Below are 19421 nucleotides of genomic sequence, written 5' to 3' on the forward strand. Positions count from 1 at the left end.
AGTTGCCGACACGTATAACAACAGCGGCTCTTGCGGATGTGGTGAAGCTAAGACTGGTGGAGTAGTAAGAAGTTTTTTGAAGTCTTCAAAGGCTTTTTGTGCTTCAGGCCCCCACTGGAAATTGTCGGTTTTCTTCAACAGCTTGAAAAAGGGCATCCCCCGCTCGCCAAGTCGTGAAACGAATCGGCTGAGCGCCGCCATGCAGCCGGTTAGCTTTTGAACATCTTTTTGGGAGCTCGGCGGTTTCATGTTGAGGATGGCATTGATTTTCTCCGGGTTGGCTTGTATACCTCTATGAGACACCATAAATCCAAGCAGCTTCCCTGATGATACTCTGAAGATGCACTTCTTAGGGTTTAGTTTCATCCTGAAAGCGCGGATGCTCGCAAAGGTTTCTTCTAGATCCGTGATCAAGTCATCCTTCTGCTTGGTCTTGACGACTACGTCATCGACATAAGCTTCGACGTTGCGGCCGATCTGAGTTGAAAAACATCTCTGGATCATGCGTTGATAAGTTGCTCCTGCATTTTTCAATCCAAAAGGCATGGTGATGTAGCAGTAGGCCCCAAAGGGCGTGATGAATGAAGTCTTCAAGCAGTCGGATTCCTTCAGTTGGATCTGATGATATCCCGAGTAGCAATCCAAAAAACTGAGTAGCTCGCAGCCGGCGGTTGAATCAACTACCTGGTCAATGTGAGGTAACCCAAAAGGATCTTTGGGACAAGACTTGTTGAGGTCGGTATAATCGACACACATGCGCCATTGCCCGGTCTTCTTCCGAACCAAGACTGGGTTAGTCAGCCAGTCGGGATGAAGGACTTCTTTGATGAAGCCCGCTGCTAACAACTTGGTTAATTCCTCCTTGATCGCGTGCTTCCTATCTTGTGCAAAACGGCAGAGTCGTTGTTTGATGGGTTTGGCGTCTTCCTTAACATGTAAAGAGTGCTCAATCACCTCTTTGGGAATACCGGGCATATCAGATGGTTTCCACGCAAAAATATCTTTATTATTTTGAAGAAAGGTGATGAGCGTGCTTTCCTATTTACAATCTAACTCAGCGCCTATTACAGCAGTCTTGGTAGGGTCGGAGGGATCTAGTGGAATCTTCCTAGTCTTGGCGTCGCTTTATTCGATCTTCGACATCTTGGTCGCAGGCACTTCTCCTTCGCTTGCCATGGTCGCAGCCAGTCAGATTTCTTCTCGGGCGAGCGTGATCTCATGGGTCTGGCCCATCTCGCAACTTTCCTTGTCACATGTGACGGCTTACTTGATGTCGCTTCGTAGGGATATGACTCCTTGGGGACCGGGCATCTTCATCATCATGTAGGTATAGTGCGGGACAGCCATCAACTTGGCTAATGCCGGGCGTCCGAGTATAGCATGATACGCTGTCTCAAAATCAACGACTTCGAAACAAACGTTCTCTATACGAAAGTTCTCCCGAGTGCCGAAAGTAACCGGAAGAGTGATCTGGCCGAGTGGTGTTGCGGATAACCCCGGGATGACTCCATGAAAGGGCGCATTACTCAGCTTCAATTCTGTACGAGGGATCTGCATGTCCTCCAGAGTCTTGGCGAAAAGAATGTTGAGTGCGCTGCCGCCACCGATGAGGGTTCTTGGAAGCTTGATATTGCGAACCACTGGGTCTAGTACCAGAGGGTACTGCCCCGGGTGGACCACTCGGCCGGTTGATCCGAGCGGTCAAACTTGATTGTTGTCTCTGACCATCGAAGATATTGTGGCGTGTCGGGTTGAACAGCGTTGATCTCCCATTCGGTTAGCTTTTGCTTTCTCTTGGATTCATAAGCTAGGGGTCCGCCAAAGATATGGTTGAGTTCCTTGCGATGGTCTTGAAAACTAGTCGGGGCATCATCTTCATCATCTTTCTTCTTTGACATGCTTTGATCTCCGTCCGAAGTCCTGTGTGCGTTCTTGGCGTATTGCTCTGCGAACTGTTTGTAGACGAAGCAATCTTTGGCCGCGTGGTTGGAGTTGGGATGATGCGGACATTGGGAGTTCATGATCTTGTAAGTATTGACGCGGGAACGTTGTCGGGGGGATGGTGTAGTTGTCGCCACAAGTTCCTCGGGCTTATGCTTGCGATCCTTGTGATTGTTACTTCCACTCCCTCCTATGGCTGGCGTATCTTTCTTCGGCTTCCAAGTGGTGCCCGACTGCTTGGACGCAGTAATGGCATCTTCGGAATTGGCATACTCATTGGCTTTTTCAAATATCTGCTTAACCATCTTGGGAGGCTTGCGCCCAAACTTGCCGACTAGGTCCTCGTCGCGAATGCCTTTGGTAAAGGCAGCGATGATGACGTCGTCGGTGATGTCGGAGATCTTGTTGCGTTGCTCAGAAAAGCGTCGGATGTAATCTCGAAGGGATTCTCCAGACTTCTGAATGACGTTGTAGAGATCAAACTGTGTACTAGGGTGTTCAAAAGTGCCTTGGAAGTTGGCGATGAAGTGGTCGCGTAATTCCGCCCATGATCCGATTGTGCCACGGGGTAGCCCGTGAAGCCAGGACCGGGCAGAATCTGCTAGGGCCACAGGCAAATAGTTCGCCATGGCTTTGCTGTCTCCCCCCGCTGCATGAATTGCGAGACCGTAGACGGTGAGCCAAGACTCAGGGTTGGTGGTACCGTCATACTTCTCGATTCCAGTCGGCTTAAAGCCGGCTAGCCAATCCACTCGACGCAGGTCGTTTGTGAAGGCAGCAACTCCATCCATGTCGTCGTCGTAGCGATCTGGTGAATGATGGGGAGCATGGCCTCTTGCCGCACGGCGCTGGTTGATGGTATCGCGAAGATCGACGGGGCGCCTGCGATGTGGGGAGTGCGGTCGTTCAACTCGACGCTCCCTGTGTCGTTCAGTAGGCGAACGGACAGATCACTCGTCGTGACCCCTGCTCCTGCGACTGGATCCCGCGCCGGCGACGCTGAGGCTTGGTTGGTGATAGTCTTGAGATCGAAGAAGAGGAACTCGGCTGCCAGTCGGCGTGCGGGTGCTCGCTGAGTTAACCGGGACCGAGGCGGTGATCATGGTCTTCGTCTGGTTCAAGATGTTGACGACGTGATCAGCCTGATTGAGAGCGTCTTCCTTGAGGAGGGTGTCGAGGAGGGTGATCGCTGCAACCGCGTTCTGTTGGGGGGTGCGGAAAACCGCTGTCCCGTCGACGTCTTGTTGCCCAATGAGGTCTCTTGCTCATCGCCCGGATTCCAAGGCGCGTTGCCGTCGATCCTCAGCCTCTTTTGCAGCCCTTTCGCGATCTTGTTGTTCACGCTGTAGTCGTTCTCGCTCTTGTCGTTGTCATTCTCCCTCCAGGTGGCGACGTTTAGCTTCTTGTCGCGTCGTTCTTCTTCCGCTTCTCGGGTTCGGCGCTGTTCTGCCGTTTCGTTGTCGGCCATGAACACGCCGAAAAAGAAAGGCGTGTAGTCATCCTCGTAGCTGTTGTCGAAGTCGTCGAAGTTGCCATAGTCGTAGCGATAGCCGAAGTTGTCGTACTCGAGGATCTCCGTTGGTCGAGAACTGATGCCGGGGGACTTGAGGTGCCATCCAATTCTTCCGTCGAGACTGTCCCGAGAGGTTGGAGTATAACGCCGACCTCCCTGGAGCTAGATTGGATCGGGGCCAAAGCCGGATCTCGTCTAGGTCTTCGGGTGGGAGACGCCTTGGTCGTGAAGACAGCAGCCAAATCATCGGGAAGTCTCATCAGGACCCAACATCTTGGTCTGGTCGTGTCGATGTAGATTGGATCTCGTCCAAGTGGTTTGGAGCCGACTCGATCGAGATGAGCTTGGGGTAGATCTCAGCCGAGTTCGGAATACCGAACGGGGCAAGGACCTGGTCTCTCCCCGACTGGTTTGAATCCGAGTCAAGGAGAGAAATCTTGCCGAAGTCGTTGGTGATGAAGTCGAGATTGCCGAACCGGAACGCCTGCCCAGGAGGGAAGGTGAAGTCGTCGATGCCGGAGACGAAACCCATCGCACTAGTCGGCGAAAAACTTGACGCTACCCCTGCCTGGTGCGCCAACTGTCGAAACAAGATTTCGGCAATACTAAAAGGGGGTGGCTATCAAGCTAGAAAAGTGGATGGGTTAAGAGACAAGGGATTTTATATAGGTTCAGGCCTTCTTATTCAAGAAGTAATACCCTACTACTCCTGTCCGGGGATTGATCCGCCGAGTGTATTATTGATCGTATGATCTGGGAGCTAAAAATCGTACCCCTAGAGGCACCCGGACCCCTCCTTATATAGGGGAAGGAGTCCGTGTTACAAAATACAAACCATATCCCTAACGGAATAGGTAGTTACAGATATGATCTAATCGTAACTGACTAGAATCCCGGGTACTTCCTTATCATACAAGTTTAGAATTTAACCCGAGCCTCTTTAAAGATATTCTATCTATACATGACACCCCATACCTAGTCGGACTATACATGCCATAGAGGTATGGGGTATCCATAATCTCCACACCACCCAATCCACACTGGTGGAGAAACCATCTTTCGTCGGTCGGCCGAATTCCACAATAGTCCTGGTTGCAATAAAAACTGGGCAACGGGCATATTTGATCTTTAGTCCCGGTTCAAATGTTGTCAGGGCTTGTCAGGCCCCCTCGGGATCTTTAGTCCCAGTTTGTAACACCAACCGGGACTAAAGATAGTAACTATAGTCCCGGTAAAGATCGTAACTTTAGTCCCGGGCCCCGGTTAGTAACACCAACCGGGACTAAAGTTATGTATGTCTTCTTCCTCCTCCAGCCCGAGCAAGCTTCAAAATTTCTTCAAAAAAGAGGGGAGGTCATGCCAAAATTTCTAGTGAATTTATTTTGGTGATTATATACAAATCGGAGGTGCCTAAAAGGTTAGCATCTTCATCCTCCAATGTTTTTTTGGTCATATTACATTTGGAGCTATGTTTTGCACACTTTTTTGTCTCCAAAATTTTGTTGTAAGTTGATGAGAGAGAAAATTTGTGTGAGAAAAGAAAGAATATGTAGAAATTTTGTTTATTTGCTAAAGAAGGTTTTATAAAATAGTTGAGAAGGAAAATATAGTGAAAGTTATTCTTAAATAATAGAAAAAAAACTAAACTGAAAATTAAAAGAAGTACAACACTTTAATATTAGTTTAAAACTTCAAAAATAATAAATAAGAATTATTTGGTGGAATATTTTATAATTTTTGTATGAATAATGATATGTCATTATTGTATGCCTGTTGAAAGAGTTTGTGATTATTTTATCATTATTGTATGACTTTCATTATTGTACGAATGATTATTTGTGTACGATTTTTTTTTCATTTCATGTAGATGGATCGGCAATGGATGTACGCTGCTGACCGGCGGTCCTAAGAGTTTATTGACGGCGTGCATTATTTTTTGAGAGTGGCCGAAGCTAACAAGCATAAGGGTTTTTTTTGTTGTCCATGCAATAAGTGTAAGAATCAGAAGGAGTTTTCTGCATACAGGACTATTCATTTCCACTTATTTGAGTCGGGGTTCATGCCAAGCTATAATTATTGGACATCCCACGGAGAGCAAGGGGTTGAAATGGAAGAAGATGAAGTGGAAGATGACAATATTCCGGATTTTGCTCAGTACACTGGATTTGACGGAAATCAATCGGGCGAGGAGGACAGGGATGCTGATGATAACGATGTTGCGGATGATCTTGGTCAGATGTTGCAGGACGCCAAGGAGGACTGCGAAAGTGAAAAGGGGGCCCATAAATTGGACAAGATGTTAGAGGACCACAGAACGTCGTTGTACCCAGGTTGTGAGTAGGGGCACAAAAAGTTGGATACCACTCTAGTTCTTGCAATGGAAGGCAAAAAATGGTGTTAGTGACAAGACATTTGGCGATTTATTGAAACTCGTCAAGAACATTCTTCCGGAGGGAAACAAATTGCCCGAGACAACGTACGAGGCTAAGAAGATAGTTTGCCCTCTAGGACTGGAAGTTCAGAAGATTCACGCATGTCCGAATGATTGTATCCTATATCGCGGTGAGGAGTACGAGAACCTAGAAGCATGCCATGTTTGTAAAGCACTACGATACAAGATTAGACGAGATGATCTAGGTGAGGTTGACAGGCAGCTAACGAAGAAGAGAATTCCTGCTAAGGTGATGTGGTATTTCCCTATAATACCACGGCTAAGGCGTTCGTTCAGGAACAAGGGGAATGTTAGAATGATGCGTTGGCACGCTGAAGAACGTCAACAGGACGGGATGCTGAGACACCCCGCCGATGGTTCGTAGTGGCGAAACATCGACAGAAAATTTAAAGACTTTAGAAAGGACGCACGAAACATACGATTTGGTTTAAGTACGAATGGCATGAATCCTTTTGGAGAGATGAGCAGCGGCCATAGCACTTGGCCCGTTACGATGTGTATCTACAACCTCCCCCCTTGGCTATGCATGAAGAAGAAGTACATAATGATGCCGATTATTATACAAGGCCCCAAGCAACCTGGTAACGACATCGATGTGTTCCTAGGACCACTGGTCGAAAATCTTAAACTGTTGTGGAAGAAGGAAGGTGTCCCCATGTGGGATGAGGACAAACAGGAGGAGTTTAACCTACGAGCGCTGCTGTTCGTAACCATCAACGATTGGCCTGCACTTAGCAACCTATCCGGGCAGTCCAACAAGGGGTACAAGGCTTGCACTCACTGTATGGATGAAACAGAAAGTACGTATCTTAAGCACTGTAAGAAGGTTGTGTACATGGGTCATCGTCGATTTCTTGCTGCAAACCACCCAATATGAAAGAAAGGCAAGCACTTTGAACATAAGGCGGACCACCGTACGAAAACAGTGTTTGCTATGGTGAAAGTAGTGTTTGGAAAGGGGCCTGGCAGCCAGCCTATAGAGAGCAAAGATGGTCACGCGGCGATGTGGAAAAAAAAACTCCATATTTTGGGAGTTACCCTATTGGGAATTCTTGGACGTCCGCCACACAATCGACGTGATGCACCTCACTAAGAACCTTCGCGTAAACCTTCTTGGCTTCCTAGGTGTGTATGGAAAGTCGAAAGATACACTGGAAGCACGTAATGATCTGAAGCATATGGAACAACGCGGCAACCTTCACCCGGAACCAAAGGACAAAGGCAGCCATTACTTGAGTCCAGCCAGCTACACTCTTAGCAAGGCAGAGAAGGAAATTATGTTTGAATGCTTGAAGAGCATCAAGGTACCATTTGGATACTCCACGAATATAAAGCGAATAATAAGCACGAAGGAGAAGAAGTTCACAAACCTAAAGTCTCATGATTGTCACGTGTTGATGACACAACTGCTACTAGTTATAATAAGGGGTATCCTACCAGACAATGTCCGAGCAACAATAACAAAGCTATGTTCTTTCATGAACGCAATTTCGCAGAATGTCATCGATCCGGATAGATTAGAAGCCCTTTAGAATGATGTGGTGCAATGTCTTGTCAGCTTTGAGTTGATATTTCCACCTTCATTTTTCAATATAATGACGCATCAGCTTTGTCACCTTGTCAAAGAGATCGGTATTCTCGGGGCTGTGTACCTACACAACATGTTTCCTTTCGAGAGGTACATGGGTGTTCTGAAGAAGTATGTTCGTAACCGGGCTCGTCCAGAGGCAAGCATCGCCAAGGGGTATGTAACAGAGGAGGTCATTGAATTCTGCGTAGAATTTATTGAAGACCTTCGCCCAATCGGGGTACCTGAATCACGCCATGAAGGGAGACTACGGGGAAAGGGGACTCTCGGAAGGAAAGCAATAATGACGGTAGACAACTATTTATTCCGTAAAGCCCATTTCACGGTTCTGCAACAATCTTCATTGGTGGCTCCTTACATCAAGGAGCACTTGGCTCTAGTTCGCGCCAGAAACATCAGTAAGTCCGATGGATGGATTTACATGGCATCACATTGATACTTTCCCCGCGTGGCTGCGACAACATCTCATGGGTAATGAGACGATTAACCAACAACTGGCCTTCCTGGCGAGGGGACCATCTGGCTCGATCGCGACATTCAAGGCATATGAGATCAATGGGTACACATTCTACACGAGAGCCCAAGACATGAAGAGCACGAACCAGAACAGTGCCATCTGGCTCAATCGTGACATTCAAGGGATATGAGATCAATGGGTACACATTCTACACGAGAGCCTAAGACATGAAGAGCACGAACCAGAACAGTGCTGTTCGTATCGATGCCATGGGACACGATGGTACAACTGGCACGTATTACGGTGCCATCGAGGACATATGGGAACTTGACTATGGGCCTCTCAAGGTCCCTCAGTTCCGGTGCCAATGGGTTAGGTTGACTGGTGAAGGCGTAACGATTGATGACAGTGGAATGACAACGGTTGACCTTAACAATGTTGGATACTCGGACGAACCTTTTGTCCTTGCCAATGATGTAACTCAAGTTTTTTACGTGAAGGACATGTCTAGCAAAGGAAAGAAGGGCAAATGGCCTGACGAGCCGAAGCGCCACGTGGTTCTCCCAGGCAAAAGAAAAATCGTCGGAATAGAGGACAAGACTGACGAGGATTACGATCAGTTTGATGGGCAACCCCCTTTCACAATGACGATTGACTCTAGCATCCTCCTATCAAATGAAGACACCCCTTACTCATGTAGCGATCACAAGGAAGGAACAATAATGAGAAGAAAGTACGTGCGGTCAACCGTCACCGCCGATGTATTGCCGTTATTGTTGTGTACGCGATGTAAACTATTTTGGATGTATTGAATATCCATATAATTCAATTGTTGTATGGCATATGTTAATTATGTATGATTATTAGACTTTTTAACAAATTTAAATCATGCATATGCTAGTTATATATGATTATTAGAATTTTTAAAAGTTATTAGAATTTTTAACAATTTTAAATCATTCATGTGCTTATTATATATTATCCGCTTAATTTACTACAGACAACAATAATTTTTTGAAGGTTTTGTCATTAATTTTTCGACTTTAAATAATTGTAATGCATTATTTACTATTTTAGAAACACATATGTAATGAAATTCAATATTCAGTGCTATTATCTTTAGTCCCGGTTCTTAACCCTAACTGGGTTTAAAAAGAATTTGGAAATAGCGGGAAAATATCTTTCCCGGTTGTTCTCACAAACCGGGAATAAAGATCTAGGGGTATATATATTCCCGATGCGCCCTCGTCTTCTCCACCAACACTTAGAAGTTTTTCCTCTGATCGATCTCAGCTTCTCCTTCGCCGCCACTGCCTAGGGCATCCCCGCGCCGACGCCGCCGTCGTCTCTCGCCGTCGTGTCGCAGTCCTCGCCGCCTCCGCCGCCGACGCCGCCGCCGCATCTCTGGGGTGAGAGCCGCCGCTGCCTCTCTCTCTCGATCTCTCTCTCTCTCTCTCTCTCTCCAAACCGCCGCTAGCTAGCTCGTTGCCGACGCCGCCGCCGACGTCAACGCGCGCGGCCGACCCTGACTCCGCCTCCCGCCGATGCCGACCCCGACTTCGACGCGGCCGCCACCGCCGACAACGTAACGTCCAAGCGGCCGCCACGGCGACGACGCCGACGCCCCCGCCTCGAGCTCGCATGCCACCGCGCCACGCCGCTGCTGCGCCGCCACGCCGCCGCCGTACCACGCCGCTGCTCCGCTGCCGCCACTACCGCCCCGTCATTGCCAAACGTGAACGAACGTGATTGAAATGTGAACGAACGGGAACGAACGTGAACGAAACGTGAACGAACGGGAACGAATGCGAACGAACATGAATGAAACGCGAACGAACGTGAATGAAACGCGAACGAACGTGAATGCACTTGAACTATGTCACGACCGGAAATAACCCAACGGGCGTTCCTTACGTGCGTGCATTAATCCTTGTCCCAGGAGGCAAGGTACACCAAAAGTTGATACAATTCAGAGTATAACAAGCGGAAGCGTAAATAGTTAATTTAATACATGGGCAGCGAAGGCCCAGCACACACAGAGACAAACGAGAAACAGCGGAAGACTAGGGCGACGACCACAGGCACTTGACGGCAGGCACGAGCTAGACACCAAAGCCTTCATCCTCCAGGAACTCCTCTTCTGGGTTTGGGAAAAATTGAGCAAGACTGAGTACAACCACCGTACTCAACAAGACACACCCACAAGTGCAGAATAAATGCAAGGGAGTACAAAGGAATTATAATATAAAGGGTTAGGGTTGCAGTAAACAGCGTTTAAAGATATTTAGTTGCTCAGGGCTATTTTGCAAACACGAATCTAGTACTATACAATGTTAATTATCAAGGCCGTGAACCCACACGAACCTGCCTTAACCCAAGGCCTACGATGATTCAGACCGAACTGGCAACCCGACCCTGGGTCCCAGCTCGTCCCAAGCCAACCCAGGCCAACCATTCCATATTTTAGTTGTTAAGCAGGTTTTAAGAATTAAAACACTAACTTGGGTACATTGCTCGGCTTGCCCATAACCGAGGGCGCGGCTATTCGAATAGGTTATACTCTGATCAGAGGTGTACATCTTTACCCACAAGACACATCTTCCTCACGTGTAACCACGTGCCACATACCACCACGGTATATAGACGGAAGACGTGACATAGTTTCCAACCCATCCTGGCCATAGACAAGAGTACCGACCCAATCCCACCTACGGCCGGAACCCCCGGGACAGGCAGGCAGGACTGAGCCCCTAGCAGCAGGACACCGGCCCTGTGCCATGACATCTCGACTACCGAACCGCAGCCCATGTAGCCTTCATTTGCCCTGGAGAATGTCCATCGACCCCCGACTTCATCCACCTCCATCCGTGTACTTTTGTTTATAACCAGACTGAGCCACAAACTAAGCCTTACCCACTAGACATGTGGAAGTACGGTAGTGCTTTGCAACAGAGGCCCGAAGACCGGTCCTTAAATGGCCGAGGTGCTACTATCAAAACCATGCACCCCGAGCCCAGCCGAAACCATTTTTGGGGATTTTGAATAGAAGGAGCGGTGTGAAGCCAATTCCACAATAGACCAACAATTCCAAAGTGTCCAGGTGATATGAATATCCCAAAGTCTAGAGTTGTAAAACCGCCTAATGTTACCTAATTAAATAGCGAAGCATCTACCTAAAATCATACTAGTGGTACCATGAGTAGAGTGTCCACTAGTTGGGGTTTTGTTTATTCTAGGGTGAACAAGGTAATAATAACAATAACAATAATAAGGTCATAACAAAGGTAAATAGGCATGGCTAAATAAAACAGTGATAACGCGTGTCACGTCCTGATAAATTCATCCCGAAATAAAATTCATTTTCTAAAAGGAATAATAGAATTAATTAAAATGCGAAAAGAAATTGGCAAACACTAAAATACGCACAAGAAAAATTCAAATGTGGCCCGGAGAATTTTTGTTAAATTCTCCTTGGTCTAAAAGGAGCCCTCAAATTTTACTTGAATTTTCAGAGCGCCGGAAATATTTATTAAGCAACAAAAATAATTATCAAAGTTTATTAAAAAGAAAAACCTAAAAATAATCTCTCTTCCTCCTTTGGGCCAAGCCCAGCCCGAAGTCTCCCTTTCCTCCCTCTCTTTCTCTCCCTCTCCTTCTCTCCCTCCTTCTCTTGGGCCCCTCTTCCCCTCCCGGCCCACTGCCTCCCCCTCCTCTCTCTCCCGGGCCGTTTCCTCCCCCCTCCTCTCCTCCTGGGCCGTGTCCCGGCCCAAGCCGCACCCCCCCCCTCCAGGCCGAGCCGCGCCCCCGCCCGTGCTGCGCACGTGCGCGCGCTGACGACGCGCGCCCGACCGCGTGGGGCCCACGCGTCAGGCCGCCGTCGCCTTCTTCCTCCAGCCGCCGCCCGGCTTCTCTCTCTCCCGTGAACCCTAATCCTTCCCTCCCTCAAATCCGTGTGATTCGCTCTTGGGATTCCAAAATTAAATAGGGGAAATTAATCCCCATTGAATCCTCTTCAATCCCCCCCAATTTCCCCCTTGAATGGCGCCCCCAATCGCCGGGAACGCCCGCGTCTTCCTCGGCCACCCTCCATTGCCGCCGGCCGTGGTTCCCGCCGCCGTTCCCGCTCCTCCCGTGGCCGGCTCTCTCCCCCATCCTATAAAATGGGATCCTCATCCCCCGTTCTCTCGTTTTAGCCCCCTCCCGAGCCTCCCCGTGGTCCCTATCCACCTCCCCGTCGCCCTCCTCTCTCTCCCACGCTGCCGGCCGCCTCCAGCCGCCTGTGCCGCCTCGACCGTGCGCCGGCCGGCCGCGCCGTCGCCTCCTCCAGCGTCGCCGCCACCTCCTCCACCCCGGCTTGCCCTCCGTTTCCCGCGGAGACCCCCGGAGCTGCCTCCCCGCCGTCGCCCTTCTCGTTTCTCCGCGCCGGCCGCCTCCAGTCGCCTCTCCCGCCTCGCCCGTGCGCCGTCCGGTCGCGCCGTCTTCTCCCTCGGCCTCGCAGCCACCTCCTCTCCCTCGGTCAGCCCTCCGTTTCGCGGGGAAAGCACCGGAGACGCGTCCTCGCCGGTGTCCAGTGGCGTCGCCACCACCTCTCCGTCTCCGGCCGGCTGCTGTTCGTCGCCGGTACGCCGACCGACGTCGCCGTCTCCTCCGTTGACGTCGCAGCGTCGCCCTCCACCCCGGCTGCTCCTCGGTTTCGCCGGAACGCCGTCGCCGCGCCGGCCTCTCCATCCTCTTTGTCGCCGGCATCCTTTCGGCCTCTCCTTCCTCCTCGTCGGCTCGTCGCCCCGCTGCACCACCACCTTCACCAACATCGTAGCGGCGTGTTCCACGTCATCCTCGTCCCCGTGCAGCCGCTGCCGGCTGTCCTCGTCGCCTCCTCGCCGGTCCCGGTCGTCGTCGTCCTCTCGCCGTTCCCGGTCGTCGTGGCGTTCGTCCCTCCGTCGAGCCGTTCTCGTCCGTCGTCCGCGTTCGTCAAGCGAGCCGCTACAACCCCGTCCTCGTTTTCGTCCTCGGCTCCGCGTCGTCAAGCCCCGTGCCGGCCGCGTCTCGCCTTCGTCCAAAGATCGCCGCCGAAGCCGTCCCCTCGCCGTTCGTCTCCGTTGTGCCCGTCTGTCTCCGCCGCGCCCGTTCGTCGTTGTCGCTCCCACGCCTCGTCGCGTGGTGGTAAGGTTCCCTCTCCCTCGCTGCCCCGTCCTCGTCCTTTCGGTGTCGCCCCGTACCCGTTGTGCGGTCGTCGACCCCGGTACCCGTGTACCGGTGTCGGTAGTCGTTCACGTGTGCGGGTGGTGACCGTGTAGTGTCCGTGTTAGTGTGCCCGCTCGGTAGCCGCGTGGTTTCCACGTGTGCAACCCGTGTGGTGCCTAGTGGAGTCCGTTTGTCGGCCACTCGCCTCGGTTGACACACGGGATCCGCTTCCATCGACCCGTGGACCGTCTCTGTGTACTCGGTCTACCGCGGTCCTTTTTGTTGACATGTGGGGTCCGCATGTCAACGGCGCAGCCTTCCTGTCTTTTCCAGGCTAGCGCTTACACATGTTTTATAATTGCAAAGCTTAATTATAATAATCCACAAATCTCCATATAACAGCATTAAACTTCGGATGATCATATCTTGGTCATTCGAGCTCCGAATCGACCCGTTCAAGTCTCTTAATGTTTGATATAACCTAAAGAACCCTGTGCTCTCTTTTTATGTATTGTTATTGCTTCTTTATAGGCTTGTAGCTTTGCTTGTGTGCTTCGCGTAGCTTTCGTCGTTCCGGAGGTTCCCGAAGCGTGGTTTGCGGTCGTTGCCGAAGGTTCGGAAGGCCGTTCTCTCTGAGCAAGGCAAGTCACATCATCTTTGAACATATTGAATCCCAGTTTGTAAAATTATGTTGATTTAAATTATTGCATTATCGCTTTATTTAAATTCCCGCGTTATCACTGTTTTATTTAGCCATGCCTATTTACCTTTGTTATGACCATATTATTCTTGTTATTGTTATTATTATTACCTTGTTCACCCTAGATTAAACAAAACCTCAACTAGTGGACACTCTACTCATGACACCACTAGTTTAATTCTAGGTAGATGCTTCGCAATTTAATTGGACAACCTTAGGAGGTTTTATAATTTTAAACTTTGGGAATATTCATATCACCTGGACACTATGGAATGGTTGGCTTATGGTGGAATTGGACATACACCTCTCTTCCTCTTTCAAAACCCCTAAAACCTGTTTTCGGTGGGGTTTGGGTGCATGCCAGTTGTGGGAAGTAGCACCCCGGCCACTATAAGGATTAAGCTCGGGCCTCTGTTGCAAAGCACTACCGTACTTCCACATGTCTAGTGGGTAAGGCTTAGTTTGTGGCTCAGTCCGGTTATAAACAAAAGTACACGGATGGAGGTGGATGAAGTCGGGGGTCGATGGACATTCTCCAGGGCAAATGAAGGCTACACGAGCTGCGGCCCGGTAGTCGAGATGTCATGGCAGAGGGTTGGTGCCCTGCTGCTAGGGGGCTCAGTCCTGCCTGCCTGTCCCGGGTGTCCCGGCCGTAGGGGGATTGGGTCGGTACTCTTGTTTATGGCTAGGATGGGTTGGGAACTATGTCACGTCTTCCGTCCGTATACCGTGGTGGTATGTGGCACGTGGTTGCACGTGAGGAAGATGTGTCTTGTGGGTAAAGATGTACACCTCTGATCAGAGTATAATCTATTCGAATAGCCGCGCCCTCGGTTATGGGCAAGCCGAGCAATGTACCCAAGTCAGTGTTTCAATTCTTAAAATTTGCTCAACAACTAAAATGTGGAATGGTTGGCCTGGGTTGGCTTGGGACGAGCTGGGACCCAGGGTCGGGTTGCCAGTTCGGTCTGAATCATCGTAGGCCTTGGGTTAAGGCAGGTTCGTGAGGGTTCACGGCCTTGTTTAATAATACTGTGTAGCTCTAGGGTCGTCTTTATAAAATAGCTTTGGGCAACTAAGTGACTTTTAAATGCTGTTTACTGCAAAACTTAACCCCTATATTATTATCCCCTTGTACTCCTTTGCATTAATTGTGCATCCCCGGTGTGGCTTGCTGAGTACTGTGGTTGTACTCATTCTTGCTCAATCTTTTCCCCCTTCAGTAAGAGAAGCTTTGGAGAAGAAGTCTTAGGTGGAGTCTTGGCTTATACCCCAGTTGAGCGCCTGTGAAGATGGAGCCGTAGGCCCGCTAGTCCGCTGCTGTTTATTTTTGATTGTCAGGCCTGAAGCGCCTTTGTAATAATGTAAATATTATCGATATAATAAAGATGTGTCTTTTATATCATGTTTGTGTGGTGTACCCCGGCTTTTCCTGGGACGGGGATTAATACACTAGCGTTCGGGAAAAGGCAATTTTCCCGGTCGCGACAAGCTGGTATCAGAGCCATCTCGACTGTAGGATAAGCCAAGTGGATAAAACCTAAGGACATATTTTATAAATAAAACTATTTGCGAAAGTTCCTCTTTTTCTCCTTCCCCTAATGCTATTTGCAAAAGGTTTACTCTTTTCTTCCTTCTTCAAATTTCAACTAGTACTAGATAATCAGGTCAGTGAAGAAGAAGATGCTGTCAATTGTTTGCCGAAGCTCCGGAAGACTGCAGGATCCGCTAGCGAAGCGAAGGAAGTAGTGAAGCCAGCTGTGAAGGAGTGAAGATCTTGGGAACCCGTCGCAGAACCTAAGCCATCCTCTAGGGTAGTGTTGTTAGTCGTGTGCTGCCTTGCTTGTGTGTGTAGCGCGTGGTTTGCATCGGTGGGTTGTGATGTAACCATGCTAGGTTGTTTGCTTAATCAACTTGTAGAATAAGTGAAACAAACAACACATCAACAAGAAGAGTTAGTTCCTTTAAGGTCCTGTCTCTAGTTCTGGTCTATTCTTTCCTGGCTTGTTTCCTCTCTCACCTCAATCCCTGTCACAGATGTTTAACAGAGAAAAAGGAAAGAATGTCAGCGGGTATGCCTCAAGTAACTCAAGTTTTCAACTCAATCCACCACTGTCCTCAAGAGAGTTAACAAGGGCACACCCTTGGTCCATTCCAAGCATGCTGCTTAGTTCACAGCTACCATTGGTTGGAAGTCAAGACCAAAATCAGTATGTGTTTGATCGAGCATTTGCCACCCAGGTCAATGAGCTTCCAATGCCAGAAGAGGATGTCCCCTTTTGTCACGATTGTAGAGAACAAGGACACTATGCCCTGAATTGTCCATGGGTATATGCCAAAGAAGCCCCTTCCTTTGGTTTAGCAGGGCAGACATCGCTAAACCAGCCTCCTCACACCAAGTCAAGCTTGCAGCCTAGTGTGCAAAGTAGAGAGCCCAATGGAGAGAATCCATGGAATCCCGGGAAATGCTTTCCTCCTAGCCTTTCATACCACGTGGAGTCACGTACTAAGCAAGCCAAAGGCAAGAAGAGTAAGAATCAGAAGAGAAAAGCACCGATGCGAACTGAAGAAGAAGTACGTAAGATGACTATTACCAGCACCGAATGGCCTCCAGCAGGGATAACTATTCCTAGACGTCAAAGAGGAAATACCTTCCGAGGTGCACGACAGTTGACCCAGCACCTCCTAAGCCATGGCGGCAGAGTATCTGATAGTGAAGGGTCAGATCAAGTCTCCTCGGATTATGAAGATGAGTCTCCCCGACATCTCGGCGAGGAAGAGATGGAATCAAAAGCATGCCCCCGTTGTGGAGAAATTGGACACGTTGCTAGCATGTGTTTCACACTCTGCCCTCATTGTGAGGAAGACCATCCACCAGGTGAATGTCCCACCCGCAAGGTCACATGTTTTCTGTGCGAAGGTACAAACCATGTGCCCAAGGATTGCCAACTCAGTGTGTTGTTGACCAAGACCACAGAAATCCAACGAACAACCATACGATTGTCTCATCAGCTAGTTAGCTCCAACAGCAACATCGACGATATCATCCACAGCACCAATGCTCCTCCTGCTGCACCTGACTCTGCAATAAATCATAGCAATAATACCTTCAGCCCCAACCATTCTCTGCACCGACAGCCTCAGCAAAGAATTGTCGTTGATGGAAGAAGTTGTGTCTCTCCCCGACCTACTCCAAGCCGAGCAAAGGGCAATCAACCTCAGGAGGGCGATACCAAGCAAAAGACCGTTATCTGCTTCAAACAGCAATCAGAAGGAAGTTTCTCCCGTGAATGATAGCAATATGCAGTCCTATCACATCATCACAGAACCAATCAAGGATGATGCAGTTACTAGAACAATGCCAGCTATATCTCTCCAGAATCAAAATGAGCAGCCACGTTTGTGGTTTTCAATTCGCTACTTATCATTGTGTAATCGAAAGTTTGCAGCAATCATGTAATAAATAAATATATTCATGTCTATAAACAGTGAGTTTACTATGTTTATGGATGATTCATGTTGAGGATACAATGTACCAATGTTAAGCACCTTCCCTTTTTGTTTAAGGCAGTGCCTTGTATTCATGTAATAAGGGAGAAATGTGTAATACAGACAAGTTCTATGAGTATTCTTTTGGAAGATGCGGATATGTGATCATGTGTATAATGGTTTACTGATAAAGAAGACCTAGGGTCTCATTTCAGAGGAATCATATACTAATCTCGAGTTAATAACCAACCTGTTGATGGAAAAGAAAACCAATTAAACTGTGTTGGATTAAAAAGCCAAAGAGACTTTTGTTTGGACTGAGAGTTTCAGATGTGTCCTCTTTGGATCAAAGGCAACAACCGCCAGTCTAGCTTTTGACGAACCACTTGAAGGTTGCTCTGAAAGGCAGCAGGCTCAAGTACCACATCGTCACCAGAAGCATCCACAACTCTCGGAGTGAAGAGTACTTAGTTGACAAAGGTCAAAAGATGATTGATAGAAGATATCAAAAAAGATGTTTATTACCAGGCAAAGAAGTAGGTCGAAAGGTGATTGATAAGAGAAATCGGGAAAGAACACATCAAGGTCAAAGGTGTAAAGGAATACTTTGAATGCTAAATAATGACAACATGAAGGGAATAGTGGGAAGTAAACTGAATGTAAAGAAAGTGAATCCGAGTTGCCTGTTCGTGGGGACTATTCCCAGTTATGAACCAAGTGAAATGTTCGAAGATAGTCTATAGAGGTCAGATTAAAATCGCATCTAACAACGAAGCCTCAGATTTGGCAGGACAATGATTAGACAATAACAAATCCAGCAGTAAAGCCATTTGGGAAGACGTCAAAAGTATATCAAGTGGGATAAGTTGGTTCTCTTGGGAAGCATAATTCAAAGGCAAAGTTATCGACCCTTGCATCAAATAGCAGAGATAGCTAGCACCCGGAGACCAGGAAAACTAATATGAGGCAGTTTGTGGCAAGATAGAAGTAAATGACAAGCATGATATTCTTATGATGACAAACATGGTATCCTAGTAATGACCAGCTAGTGTTGACGCATGACATGAAGTGGTAACTTGTATGAGGTTGACTCCAAAGATATGAGTTATAAGAAGTTCTGGAACTGAAGCCCCATCTTCCAATGCCGCAGCCCAGTCGAAGTCAGCTAGAGGTGCAGCCAGGGAAAAGTCATGTGAAGAGAAGATTCCATCTGCAACAAGGGATCGAGCCAAGCAGCCTAGAGTGGAGAAGTTTTGCTAGGCAAGTTTGTTATAAAAGACGCGACGGAAGAAGTCAGACAAGAAGAGAAGACCGCCCAACCTATCTTCTTGCTAACCTCCTCGAATCTCGGGGACGAGATTCCTGTAAGGGGGGTGGATTTGTCACGTCCTGATAAATTCATCCCGAAATAAAATTCATTTTCTAAAAGGAATAATAGAATTAATTAAAATGCGAAAAGAAATTGGCAAACACTAAAATACGCACAAGAAAAATTCAAATGTGGCCCGGAGAATTTTTGTTAAATTCTCCTTGGTCTAAAAGGAGCCCTCAAATTTTACTTGAATTTTCAGAGCGCCGGAAATATTTATTAAGCAACAAAAACAATTATCAAAGTTTATTAAAAAGAAAAACCTAAAAATAATCTCTCTTCCTCCTTTGGGCCAAGCCCAGCCCGAAGTCTCCCTTTCCTCCCTCTCTTTCTCTCCCTCTCCTTCTCTCCCTCCTTCTCTTGGGCCCCTCTTCCCCTCCCGGCCCACTGCCTCCCCCTCCTCTCTCTCCCGGGCCGTTTCCTCCCCCCTCCTCTCCTCCTGGGCCGTGTCCCGGCCCAAGCCGCACCCCCCCCCTCCAGGCCGAGCCGCGCCCCCGCCCGTGCTGCGCACGTGCGCGCGCTGACGACGCGCGCCCGACCGCGTGGGGCCCACGCGTCAGGCCGCCGTCGCCTTCTTCCTCCAGCCGCCGCCCGGCTTCTCTCTCTCCCGTGAACCCTCATCCTTCCCTCCCTCAAATCCGTGTGATTCGCTCTTGGGATTCCAAAATTAAATAGGGGAAATTAATCCCCATTGAATCCTCTTCAATCCCCCCCAATTTCCCCCTTGA

The 19421-nt window shown here is 48.7% G+C and overlaps 1 protein-coding gene across 1 annotated transcript; it reads left to right on the top strand.

Moving 5' to 3' along the window:
• Window positions 1–9592: 9592 nt before the first annotated feature.
• LOC136353516 (vegetative cell wall protein gp1-like) lies at window positions 9593–13776 on the top strand. The gene is made up of 3 exons (XM_066304517.1): window positions 9593–9673; window positions 12145–13114; window positions 13667–13776. The coding sequence occupies exons 1-3, from the start codon at window positions 9593–9595 to the stop codon at window positions 13672–13674; spliced, it is 1059 nt and encodes a 352-aa protein (XP_066160614.1). The 3' UTR covers window positions 13675–13776.
• Window positions 13777–19421: the final 5645 nt, after the last annotated feature.

This window comes from Oryza sativa, chromosome 10, assembly GCF_034140825.1.
Source record: "Oryza sativa Japonica Group chromosome 10, ASM3414082v1".
NCBI classification, from domain to species: domain Eukaryota; kingdom Viridiplantae; phylum Streptophyta; class Magnoliopsida; order Poales; family Poaceae; genus Oryza; species Oryza sativa.

Excerpts from the sequence above, each read along its gene's own strand:
- LOC136353516 (XM_066304517.1), top strand. The coding sequence starts at position 9,593 with ATGCCACCGCGCCACGCCGCTGCTGCGCCGCCACGCCGCCGCCGTACC. Across the intron at positions 9,674-12,144 it reads GCTGCCGCCACTACCGCCCC|CCCCCTCCCGAGCCTCCCCG; the intron begins GTCATTGCCAAA and ends CTCTCGTTTTAG.